General features: G+C 45.4%; 1 protein-coding gene across 1 annotated transcript; it reads left to right on the top strand.

Moving 5' to 3' along the window:
• Positions 1-1,584: 1,584 nt before the first annotated feature.
• LOC133132878 (early growth response protein 1-like) lies at positions 1,585-5,522 on the top strand. The gene is made up of 2 exons (XM_061248663.1): positions 1,585-2,216; positions 2,960-5,522. The coding sequence occupies exons 1-2, from the start codon at positions 2,009-2,011 to the stop codon at positions 4,324-4,326; spliced, it is 1,575 nt and encodes a 524-aa protein (XP_061104647.1). The 5' UTR covers positions 1,585-2,008; the 3' UTR covers positions 4,327-5,522.
• Positions 5,523-12,515: the final 6,993 nt, after the last annotated feature.

Below are 12,515 nucleotides of genomic sequence, written 5' to 3'. Positions count from 1 at the left end.
ATATTATTTACACAATGTATGGATATGCATCAACACTTGACCATTGAAATGAGCGGCGATGTCGAATACGCTTTTGAATATAATTCCGTCATATTAAAATTGATTACGAAACGCTAGGCAATACATTTTTCGAGAAACGAAAGACATAACATATATATATAAACATATATAAAGACTACATTTATTTTGATCACCTGTGGCATTGCTGGGGTTTATTTGCGCTAATTAGCTCACTCATACAAATCCCAAAAGCTGCTGCTCTTGACAGCGTGATCCGTTTTCTGTGCTAGTTTCATAACATAACAGAAGCTATTCCAGCATCATTGTAGCCTGTGGATTTTGACCCGGTTTTTGCTTTACGATGCAAGCGATTCAGCTTGTTCGTCCCAGTGTTTTGAATTCAAACGACTGTTTCGTTTCGGAAATTGACATTTACACTAAACCGTTGCAATATTGCTCTAGTACAGTAGCTTACATTTTAAATCCCCATGGAAATGTTCTCACGGCACTGTTTTCAACTTTGACGAGGGGGAATCCATCTGATTGCCCGCTGGTGCAGTCTGCTTCTGTTGCTGGTCGATAGCTACTGCGTGCGCTCCTCGCTTGCAATCAGAGTGTCAGCACATATAGAGATGTCCACTTTTCTCGTGTAAAACCGAGAAAACACTGTCAGGAGGCTTGTTCATGCTCCGCGACGGGGGATGTAGCCTACTGTCCCAAATAGCTGACCGAACAACGCTCTCGCTATTAACCTATTTCTCAGTTGTGCAGATATAATCATATTTTCACTTAATGTTAACGGATGAAAATATAACATACACCTTGTAAAAGTAAACAAACAACAACAAGAATCAATTATATATCATTTAATAATAATAATAATAATAATAATAATATTTTTATTATTATTATTATTATTATTATTATTATTATTAGTATTATTATTATAGTAAAAATCATGCTTAGCAAAAACAAACACGTGACTTTTGATAAACCACTTTCAGCATGTAAATATATGCAGCTACGTGCAGAACCGCGAAGGCTTCAGTTTTTGTTTGCTCCTACAGAAGTATGATAGTTAACTGCTTTTGAGCGTTGGACAGTCGCGCCCTAGTCTCATTCATTGCCAAGCGCTGAACGCTGAAACCTCAGGAAACTCCAAATAAGGACAAGGAAGTGGAAACCCACCGGAATCAAGCCATGTGTAGTCTCGACCTTATATGGCGTGGCGGAATCGGGGGCTTCCGGCAAGTACTGTTTTCCAGCGCAGACGGGAAATCCACGTTCTAACTCGGATATTAATAAGAAAGCAATGTTTTTATGTCATTTTTATGAGGGAATTCTGAACTCAAGCTGCACTGATTCTGGCAGCCGGGCGAACGAATCGCGTATTTCTCTGTTTTTCTATTGCAAAAGCTGAACTTAGATTCACTCCGCTCTGCCTTTCCCTTCTGGCAAGCGTCGTGTTCTCCACTGCAGTGCCTAAATATGGGCTTCCTCCAGTCCATAAAAGGACATCTACGTCACGAGAGGAGACTATATAAACCGGTGGGGATCCTCGAGATAGTGAAACAGTCCAGAGAGCCCAACATATTCAGTGATAGTCCAGAGCGAAGCAGATAGGCACACAACCGCGAGTTCAATCGCATATTCACACACACAAAAAATGAACCAGTGAGTTAATACACGTACATATTAATTTAGAGAGAAAAACAACAACAAAAGCTGATCGCAGCTGTAGAATCTGGAACGCGCTTCTAGAGAAATTGTTGTTGTGACAGTTATTCTGTGAACTGAAATTCTTCGTGGATGAATCTTTTTCAATGAAAAAGTTGGACTCTTCTGATCACTGCAATCGCAATTTCTGAACGATTGGATATTTTTCCCTCTGTTGACGCAACAGAAAGAGAAAAAAACGTCTTCGATCCGACAAAAAGCTCCGTCTTCACCTGCTTCGTCGGTGATTCCTCCTCTCGGTCTCCAAGCAACAGCAGCACTAGCCGGAAGGATGGCCGCAGCAAAAACAGAGATGTCCCTGCCCGCCCTGCAGATCTCTGACCCCCTGAGCTTTCCCCACTCCCCCATGGATAACTACCCCAAACTGGAGGAAGTGATGCTGCTCCACTCTGCTGGGACGCCCTTCCTCGCCGCCTCAGCACCAGAAGGTGCAGGGTTCGGGACCGGCGACCCGGAGCAGTACGATCCCCTGACAGGAGGTAAGCTTGAGCCTCTATTTTGCGTCTGCATCGGAATGTTGTGGAATGCATGAAAAAAAAAACAGAACTGTCTTCAGAACGCCATCATTGCATGACAAAATATGTATTGCAAAATACTTTTTAAATTATAAAGCTTCTCAATATTTCAATATCAAATATATTATTTTATAGAAAATATAAACTGTTAATTTAAATGGATCGTAAAATGTTATTTTGTTTCTTATGGAGTTATATAAATCATATGCATTTGAAAGAAGGCATGCCATCATGCAAAATATAATATTATATCACAATTGAGTTTGGTTATTGATTCACTAGTGCAGAGTATTATGTGACATATTAAAATTGCATTGCTGGTAGAAGCAGAATTGCATGTTCAGTGAAGATGGTGTTAGCCATGCAGAGCGTGTGTATGGAGAAAGGGAAGGGATTACAGAGGCTTTCCCCGGGTCTTGCAGTGCATCGTGGGTGTGCTGTAACGAACCAGTGAGAGGAGGGGGTGGGCGGGGGTAGAGCGAATTTGGGGGATATTCTCCAGGATTGCGTCACAGTTTTCTAGGCTCTCCGTACAGTTTGGGGAGGGGAAGAGAGGGTTTATCCAAGAGTCTGGGGGAATCTCCCCTGCCTCCCCCCTCCTCGCTCCCTCCTTTCCCCGGGGATTGTGAACCATGCAGCTGAATAAAATGCTGTTACTGTACCAGCAGCTGTTTAACAGCCTGTCTCTCCCCTCCTGTGTGCTGCAGATACGCTGCCTGATCTCTCCATCCACTGCGAGAAGACCCTGGCGGAGCAGTCCTACCCCACCCAGAGGCTGCCCTCGCTGGCCTACACCGGCCGCTTCACCCTGGAGCCCGCCACCACCTGCAGCAACAGCCTGTGGGCCGAGCCTCTCTTCAGCCTGGTCAGCGGATTGGTGGGGATGGCCAACCAGTCCGTCAGCACCGCCACCCTGTCCTCGACCACCTCCCCGGTCAGCTCCACCTCCTCTTCCTCCCCCTCCTCTTCATCCTCCCAGATCAGCCTGGGCTGCTCCATTCACCTGAGTGACCCCAACCCCATCTACTCGGCTGCCCCCACCTACTCCAGCGCCAGCCCCGACCTCTTCCCCGAGCCCAGCCAATCGTTCACCACCACGGTGGGCGGGGCCCTCCAGTACCCGCCCCCGGCGTACCCCGGGGCGAAGACCACGGGCTTCTCCGTTCCCATGATCCCCGACTACCTGTTCCCCCAGCAACAGAGCGAGCTGGGCCTGATGTCCCCCGATCAGAAGCCCTTCCAGTCCCAATCTGCCCAGCAACAGCAGCTGTCGCTCACGCCGCTGTCCATCATCAAGGAGTTCGCCAATCAGACGGGGTCGCGGGACATCACCAAGGCAACCGGCATTGCCGCCGCCCCCTACCCCGCCCAGCCCATGAAGCCCGGCCGCGCCCGAAAGTACCCCAACCGCCCCAGCAAGACCCCGCCCCACGAGCGGCCCTACTCCTGCCCCATGGAGACGTGCGACCGGCGGTTCTCGCGCTCGGACGAGCTGACACGGCACATCCGCATCCACACGGGCCAGAAGCCCTTCCAGTGCCGCATCTGCATGCGCAACTTCAGCCGCAGCGACCACCTGACCACCCACATCCGCACGCACACCGGCGAGAAGCCCTTCGCCTGCGACGTGTGCGGTCGCAAGTTCGCCCGCAGCGACGAACGCAAGCGCCACACCAAGATCCACCTGCGGCAGAAGGACAAGAAGGTGGAGAAGCTGCCCTCCATCGCCATGCCCTCCATGCCCTCCATGCCCTCCCCGGCCTCCAGCTACCCCTCCCCAGTGGCCTCCTACCCCTCCCCAGTGGCCTCCTACCCCTCCCCCGTGGCCTCCTATCCTTCGCCCGTGTCCTCCTACCCATCCCCTGTGCCCTCCTGCTACTCCTCTCCCGTGCACACCTCCTACCCGTCCCCCTCCGCTGCCTCCACGTACCCCTCGGCCTCCAGCGCCTACCACCCTCAGGGCACCCCCACCTACCCCTCCTCCGTCTCCACCAACCTCTACAGCTCCCCCGTGGCCACCCCGCTGTCGGACATCCAGTCCACACTCTCACCACGGACAATCGAGATCTGCTGAGGCGGCCAACGGCCTCGTTTTTACCCCGCTTTCTCAAAACTCTTCTCCTCCTCCCTCCCTCCGAACAAAAAAGACTTTGTCGACTTCTGAAAAGCACTTTTTCCTCCGCATCTCCCAACAAACTCTTTCCCTGGTGGTATTCTCTCCAGCACCTGAGGAAGACGAGGCAAAGGCGGGGAAGATGAAAACGGATTCATCTCTCCTTTAGCACTGCGAGAGAGACTGAACGCAAACAGCTGTAGGCTTTGGCAGGGATTCTGAAAAGAAAAACAAAAAGACTTGAGTCCAGCAGCAGAGTTCTGATGTCTGAAAACGTGAGACTCTCTCTGACTCAAGGGACACCCAAACAGAACTGAAACAATGGAAGATGGACGCTCGAATAAAAACTTTGACGATATACATAACCTACGTATATGTATATTCTACATGTGCCATGATTGGTTATCATTTTGGTACTATCGATGTATAAAAACCTTCCTTGCATATTTACATTGTATCCTGGCATTAGAAGGCCATTGTTTCTGTTACTCTTTTCTCTCTTCACATAGTGGAAAATAATGTGATACCTTTTTGAATTTCTTTAGCGAAAAAGACAGCATGAGAGTTTTTGTTTTCCGTTACTTTGTAAATATCACCCGCTGGTACTCTTCAATCTCTCTCTCTCTCTCTTTCTCACATGTAGCAACACAAAAAGGTCAGTTTGAAAAACAAATGAGACGCAAGCGGTTTAAAGACATTTCTGGTGCCTTTTGTGAAGCCTGGCTGACATTTTGACACATCTCTGCGTGTGATTGGATGCGTGGTGTCCGCGGTAGCCTTAGGAATAAGGGATATTTTTCTACAGAATGTAACAGGGGGCGCGAGGCTGAGCTCAGAGCTTCATTTCTTTCGAATGTAAGCGCAAAGAAAAAGACAAATCTCAAAAAGTATATTTTTGTAACTGAAGTGTAAATATCTACATATTCAGGAGTTGGAATGTTGTAGTTACCTACTGAGTAGGCATGAGATTGTTTTGTATGTTCTTTACATGCGGTTTATTATTTTGTGGTTATTTTTTATTTGTTATTGTGTTTTGTCAAACAAAGTGACTGTTTCTGGCTTCTAAACACATTGAATGCGCTTAACTGCCAACGGGATATTTGATGTATAAGATATCCTACAGAGACAAAATATAAATAAAATCTAAATATATATTATACAGTATGTATGTGTTTTTTCCAATACTCACCTACGCCTTTCCTGAATTGAGTTTCAACAAGAGAAATCTCACACTGAATACAGCTGATAAACCATACACGGGCAGATTTTATGATGCCCAATATATTCTCCACTTTAGTACAGTATAGGCAGAACAAATGATCAGTCCATAAATCAAATGTGCTTGAATTGCATGATGTTTTATTGTAACTCTAAACTCCAAACGCTAAGAGCTGATAAAACAATAAATCACTTTCTAATTTCAATGTTTACTAGTTTGCAGCAATTCACAGTCAATACTTACATAAATACAACATACGACCAAGAGATTTTAAATTAAATTGAATTTAGCACCGGATTGGTTCATTAGAGCCTTAATCAGTAGGGCCAGCCCTGGCTGCTGTTCTCAATCTCCCTGAGGTCAGAGGTGGAAAGTCCGGTGGTCAGAAAGTAAAAGTCCTGCCATGTGTTTCCTCCACCCATGAACTCAGCTAGCTGATTTTCACTAATTGGTTCTACCCTCTGGCTGACAAATTCTGCTAATTAGGAAATCCAGGTGACTGAATAAAATCCTAGGGAGGACTTTCTGGTAGAGTCTCACTCCAGTGGACCATTTGACCAGAGAAGCTGCTATTCAGCTATGCTATGCTGCTGAGCAAACGCCCTCTATCTTTGGCCTGTGATATAGCCCAGTGGTCCTCACTCCTGGTCCTGGAGAGCCGCAAGGATGCGCCGGCTTTTGTTGTTACTTGTCACTTAACTGTGTAATGAACTGCTTTAATTGATCAATTAACTCACGTTACCCGGGCCACAACAAAACGTAGCAAAACGTTTATTTAAACAGAAACAGTGGAGTGCTGAACGTCCTGTTGAAACCCATGGGCAGAGTGACTGACATAGTACAGTTTGCACCAATGGTGTCTGAGAAGGCGTTCTCCACCATTGGCCAACATCATTATTGATTTGGGCTACACCCCCGACACACCCACCAAACGGGAGCAAACATACCCCAAAGCCTGTTGTAAAATGTTGCACTTGGTTGGGAGAAAACATATCGTTCAACACAGAAACCGTAGCAAAATGTTTTCAGATGCCCCAGGTTTCTTTGGTCTGAACTGGTTGGCTCTCCAGGATGAGGAGTGAGGACCACTGATATAGCCAATTAGCTACATGCAACTGCCCCAAGGCTTACAGCCACAGGCAGCAGTGACTGGACCAGTTTAGATTTGGTCCAATTAATGAGCCACTAACCCATTAATTAATGTGTGAGATCACAGACATGTGATTAGAATACCATTAACCGAACATACAAGTACTTGAAACTAATGGCATTATAGAGCACTGAATAGGAATTTTGAAAATACCTACTCTTTAAAGATCTAAGAACTTGTTATTTTGAGGTGATTGCATACATAAATTTTTTTTTTGGTCTCAGAAAGACATGTGCACTCATGTCTGTTCCTCATGGTAGAGCAGGCGTGATATATTTAGAGGTAAAGGCAAGCTGAAGGAAGCCTCTCTCTGGTTCTTTGGCCCTATTGCAAAAACACCTTTTTGTTTTCAGTGCTCCTGCACGTCAAGACTTTACACCACTTTAGTTTCCACAGCTATTTTTCAGCTTTCACGCCATAGCTAATAGCAGGCTGCTTATTTCCCAAGGAAATATTGTGAAAATGCGTCGTCCCCAGATTCCAGGCTGACAGCTTGCTTATTGCACATCACTCAAGTGCAAGAACTTAAACGGCAGCCGTCGGGGAGGGGCGGGTTAAGTTGATGAGGGGCAACCTCATTCATTTCCCCTGTCTGTTTCTGAAGACGAGGCGGCCATTTCCCCACTCATAGGTGTCTGTTCCAGCTGGGACATCAGGAGCGAAATGAGAAGTGAGGCCCGTTATTTCGGTCATCTCCCGCGGCGGACCGGGAGAGATAATAATGCTCTTTTCCATCTTTGCCGGGTCTGCGGTGAGATATGATCCTGTAATCCGCTAAAACACTTGACACTGATACATTGATTATCTTTCCGTTCTGAGGCATTCGGCTGAAGAGCCTTCGCCGTTATATATTCCGTTACGCTTTAAATCAGAACGGTAATTCCATGTTATGGCTCGCGCTCCATTCTGGTTGTGAAATCGTTGGTGTTGAAAACGCTCCTTTCTTTCACTGCGATGTTTACACTCGTTGCCAGAGCGTGAATGATTTGACTGTAAGGACAAGGTGTCTTCATACCGACGATACCAGGTTTGAGACCCATTTATTTCCCATGCTAAAGAGCTGGCTATGACAAGATCACTAGACAAGGTGACTAGAAAAAAAGACAAATTATGCAGAAATGGATGCTGACTTTCATAAACAAACAAATGTCCCTGCTACATGAAGAATGGGATGTGGGAAGCCATTGTTGACAGCTGTTGGCGTTTTAATTCCCTCCTTCTTGATTACTTATGAATGACTTTGCTTAGTGTGCGTTTTAATGAGTGAGCATGCAGATTGCGCCGTAAAAAATTTGTCCATGAAAACTTTTCCCCAAGCTGTGCACCCTTCCTTCTTTCACTCTGGTGACAGATTTAATTTTTATGACGAATGGTTCCCCTCAAAGAACGTCCTTACTTTAAGGGGGGGAAGTAATTACCCAAATGTCAAGATCAATGAATGGGTTCTGCAATGCTTTAATCTTGTAGTTTGGCCTGTATGCTGCTTTGGTATGTCTACAGCCATGTCTGAGACAACCTCCTAACTACTGTGTCCTCAAAGTATGTGCTGCCTACTAAACATACTACCTTCTGTTATAGTCTATATCTTAGTAGTTTGTGAAGAATATCCTCCATACTCTTTAGCATAGTGGTGTTATAAGATGTCCCGTCCTTGTAGTAAAAAGGCCTAGCTTCTTTCTCTCTTATGGGACCCAAAGATGGCCCTGAGTCTTCTCTGTGGGACTGTCTGAGTAGTATGGTTTACTTCCTAAAAAGTGTGCTCCGGTATACACTCCGCTAAACCTCTGGACATAAGTATCTAATCTGGGGATTTTAAGTATGCTGCATTTTGAGAAAATCTCAGCTACTTGACAATGTTTTCATTCAGGGTATTGGACTTATATACTTACTATTAGGCAAAGAAATAATTAATAAATAATTTGTTACTTAGATGACATGTTTATCCAAAGCGACTTACTGTTGATTAGACAAAGCAGGGCACAATCCCCCCGGGAGCAATGTGGGGTTAAGGGCCTTGTTCAAGGGCCCAACAGCTACCGTGGCTACACTTGGGCTTGAACCACCAACCTGTTTGGTACCAGTCATGTACTGTAGCCACTATTACTACTACAGGCTGCCCCAATAATTTCACTCCAAGAATGACACTCAGTGCTCTACCCATGATGATGCACATGTGTGTAACCCTCAGTATTATATCACAGTACGAGGATTTACGCTCTGTAGCACAGTAATATGTGTATAATACAGAACATTTCCATGTGTGTACAATGGCTTTATCATATCCTGGTCTCTAACTGCAGTTGCTTGGCAAAATGTTTTGTTTGCCACTTGAAAATCCAAGGTGAAAGCCTGAGCCAGTAATTTCAGTGAGTAACTGTGAGAAGAAAAAAAAACTGACTACAAATGGGAACGTTTCTTGAGCGAGTAAGTCAGTAAAGGTGTTTGCTACAAGCGCTGGTTATGGCTTATCCGAGACGTGAGGTCGCGGACTGCCCCAGCCCTGCTGTCCCCTGCTCCGGCCTACTCTTTGACACATCTCGGAGCTACAAATTCATTCCCCTCCCCTCTGAACTCCACTCTACATCCCTCCATATGGACCTTCTAGTGTGCCGACTAGTTTAATACATCAAACTTACTGTGTAGGCCAGTGATGGATGGGCTCCTCCTCTATAGCCAGGTTCCTAGATTTCTTCCCATCTCCCCCCCCCCCCCACTGTTTGAGGTTTTTGCTCCCCATAAGCGAGTCGTTTACCTCATATTCTATTTGGGGGCTTAGGGCTGATGTTTTATTTCATTCTGTATTACTCTGTAAAGCGTCTTCGTGACAGTCTTCTATGGAAAAACGCTATTCAAATATAATTGAATTGAATTGAACATCACTAATTTGAGTCTGGACTAACGTCATTAACTGACTACGATCGGGTGTCTGCAAAAGTATACAGTTAGCATTAGCTAGGTTGGAAGAATTCATGCCGGTTTCCTTGAATTAATTACTGCTGCTTCAGCGCCTCCTAGCAGTGTCTTAGATTAGCGCAGATTAGATGGTTGGCATTTAGCCTTTATCCAAATACACACATTCCCACACCAATGGTGATTGGCTGCCATGCAAGGCACCAATCAGCTCGTCAGGAGCATTTAGGGGCTAGATGTCTTGCTCAGGGACACTTCGACACACCCCGGGCGGGGGATCGAACCGACTGCCAGGCAACTGCTCTTACCGCCTGAGCCAATGTCGTCAGTGACATCAATTGATGACATCAATGAGGCATACACTCCTCCTCCAATTAGCGTGTAGCCCTCAGATTAGAAGAGTCACCAATCATAATATCTGCAAGGATGGCATAGAACTAACACAGGAGCATTCAGACTGTAGAAAAACATGACAAAAATGTGATGTGAAAGTTGTTTCAAACTTGATTTGTGGATTGAAGAGTGAGGTAGAGCCTTTGAGCAGAACGGGAACGGTCTTTCGCATTGGTGTTGATGTTGACGGCATACATTCTAATAGAATTTTACTGCCTTTTCCGTTACCCAAAAGCAAAGTGTTGCATCATGGTACATCAATGGCCTGTAACCATGGTGACAGAGAAGCACCCTAGAGTTTCACAGTATTCTCTAGAACAGCGAGTCGTGAACATCCAAAAGTAAGCAGGGCCATTGGTTTCTCAGTGGAGCTCAGCATTTCACCTCCCTAATACATCCCTAATAATCCCTTTGACATCATTATTTGGGGATTATTTAAAAATAATAACAATCAAATGTAGTGTTACTCCTCAGTGTCTTGCACATTCTGGTGTTAGCAACGTGCATCAGCTAGACGACAGGCATGGATTTATTCTGCCAATTAAAGCTGGAGATGATGAGATGGTCAGTTTGAGACGGGGTGTCGTGGGACCCCGCCCCGGCACTGGGGTAATTACTCCTACTCCGTTTAATATGTGCTGCGGCTCCAGAACAGCCACAAAGAGACCGGGCCTTGATTGAACCGCCGCTCTGGGAGACCGGACACAACTAGGCAAAGATTACCGCCGCCGGAACAAACTGAGTGACACGGGCAGAGATAATATAATAACGCCAACTGTAAAGAATCGAGAGCAGTGGAGTAGCAACTTCAGCGTGTGAGGGATCCTACAAGCACATGTGGAAGTATCAAAACTCTGAAGGTTGAACAACTGGACACACCTAGGCAGAGATGACCTAAAACAACTGAACATAATAGTGATGCAAGTAAATATCACACAGTAATGGCAATGAAAAAAAAAAGGATGAGAGCAATAGAATATCATCTTCAATGTGTGCACTGCCAAATTTGGGAAGAAGCAAGTGAATTATGAACAATAATTGCAGTGAAACAAATATATACTGTATACTGTAATGCCAGAATTGGTCAATTTTGGAAAGCAAAGATGACATTGCATGAGTGTGTACAGACACCCCGTAAGATTAGATCTGCAGATTGCACCATGCAGGACCCATAATGCTTTGCAGGTTAATTATCTGTGTAAATTTTTAAAGAAGCACTGTGTGGAAAGTTTAACTAATGCAAGCTGTGACATTTGGCTCAAGGTGATAAAAAGAAGCTACACACTGACATGAATACTAATGTTCCCCTCTAATAACTATCTCCTCTGTATAATCTCTCTCATGTGAAACACATCAAACACCAAAAGTTCCACTCTTTCTTTTTATCCCGCTTCTTGTTTTTTTTTCTCTTTTTTTGACAGCCTCATTACAAGCGGGAAAACTCCAAAGAGCCCTTTGTCTTTCTTTCTCCCGCGGTTTCTGAGCTCACTTCCTTTCATGTGGAACTCATGTTGGAAACGCTGCGCTTGTGTTTGCATAAAACTTTACACACGCGTCTCTTTTCCTTTGATAAAGTTGAGACGTAGGCCACTGTGTGACACAGAATCTGCTGTGACTGCCCTTTTTTTAGAGACAACAAGCGGAAGAACCGTGTGCCGCTGTAGTTTGTTTAATGTTGATTAGGGCGTCTTATCCTGGTGAAGAAGTCGGTAAAAAACTGTAAAACCCCCTCTTGGCATTCAGGTGAAAGCCAGGTGACATTTGCTTGAAAAGTGAAGGTTTTCTAGCACAGGTGTCAAACTCCAGTCCTGGAGGGCTGCTGGTTTTTGGGGTGTTCTGGGTTCATTCAAGTCATTGATTGCTTAAAGTATCCACACGCCTTGTTCTTAAGGCCTTAATTGGCCTTAATTGGCAGCTGATTGAAAGGAAACCACAAAAACCTGCAGACACTCCGGCCCCCTGGGGATTCAGTTTGACGCCCCTGATCTAGAGTCTGGTTTTGTCACAGGGATTGAGCTCTGCTTGCTTGGGTGCGGATACAATATGGATCTGGGCCCCGTTTCACAGAGAAGGATTACTGAGTTAGCTGGATATCTGCACAGAGTAAAAAGCAGAACAGCTCTTTTTATTTCAGTCAATGTTCCAGATTTGAAGGGGGTCTGGATTTTATCCGGTTAACTCTGTAATCCTGCTTTGTGGAACAGGACCCAGGTGAAGGAGGAGGCTGAGAGGTTGACGCAATCATTATCAAACCCATGGTAATCTTAGAGCTGCGGGACTGGCGGTGTGGACAGTTGATGTCAAGGACATGGAATTAATGCCCTCAGATGCCAGACAACCAGAGAATCTCTCTGCCTCTTCCAGTTTTAAACAGGATTTTCTAAATAGGGTGTCCAGCCATCTGACTCATAGGAATTAAGATGGTTAAAACCTGAAGGTAGAAGCAGTGGCCTTGCTCAGGTACAGTGCTAAACCCAG

Source organism: Conger conger, chromosome 7, assembly GCF_963514075.1.
Source record: "Conger conger chromosome 7, fConCon1.1, whole genome shotgun sequence".
NCBI lineage: Eukaryota > Metazoa > Chordata > Actinopteri > Anguilliformes > Congridae > Conger > Conger conger.
Note: the sequence above shows the minus strand (reverse complement) of the source record. Positions and strands in the feature narration are given on the sequence as shown.

Bases quoted from the DNA above. Each gene is read 5' to 3' on its own strand.
- LOC133132878 (XM_061248663.1), top strand. From the start codon at position 2,009: ATGGCCGCAGCAAAAACAGAGATGTCCCTGCCCGCCCTGCAGATCTCT. The intron at 2,217-2,959 runs GTAAGCTTGAGC...TGTGTGCTGCAG, and splicing joins GTACGATCCCCTGACAGGAG to ATACGCTGCCTGATCTCTCC.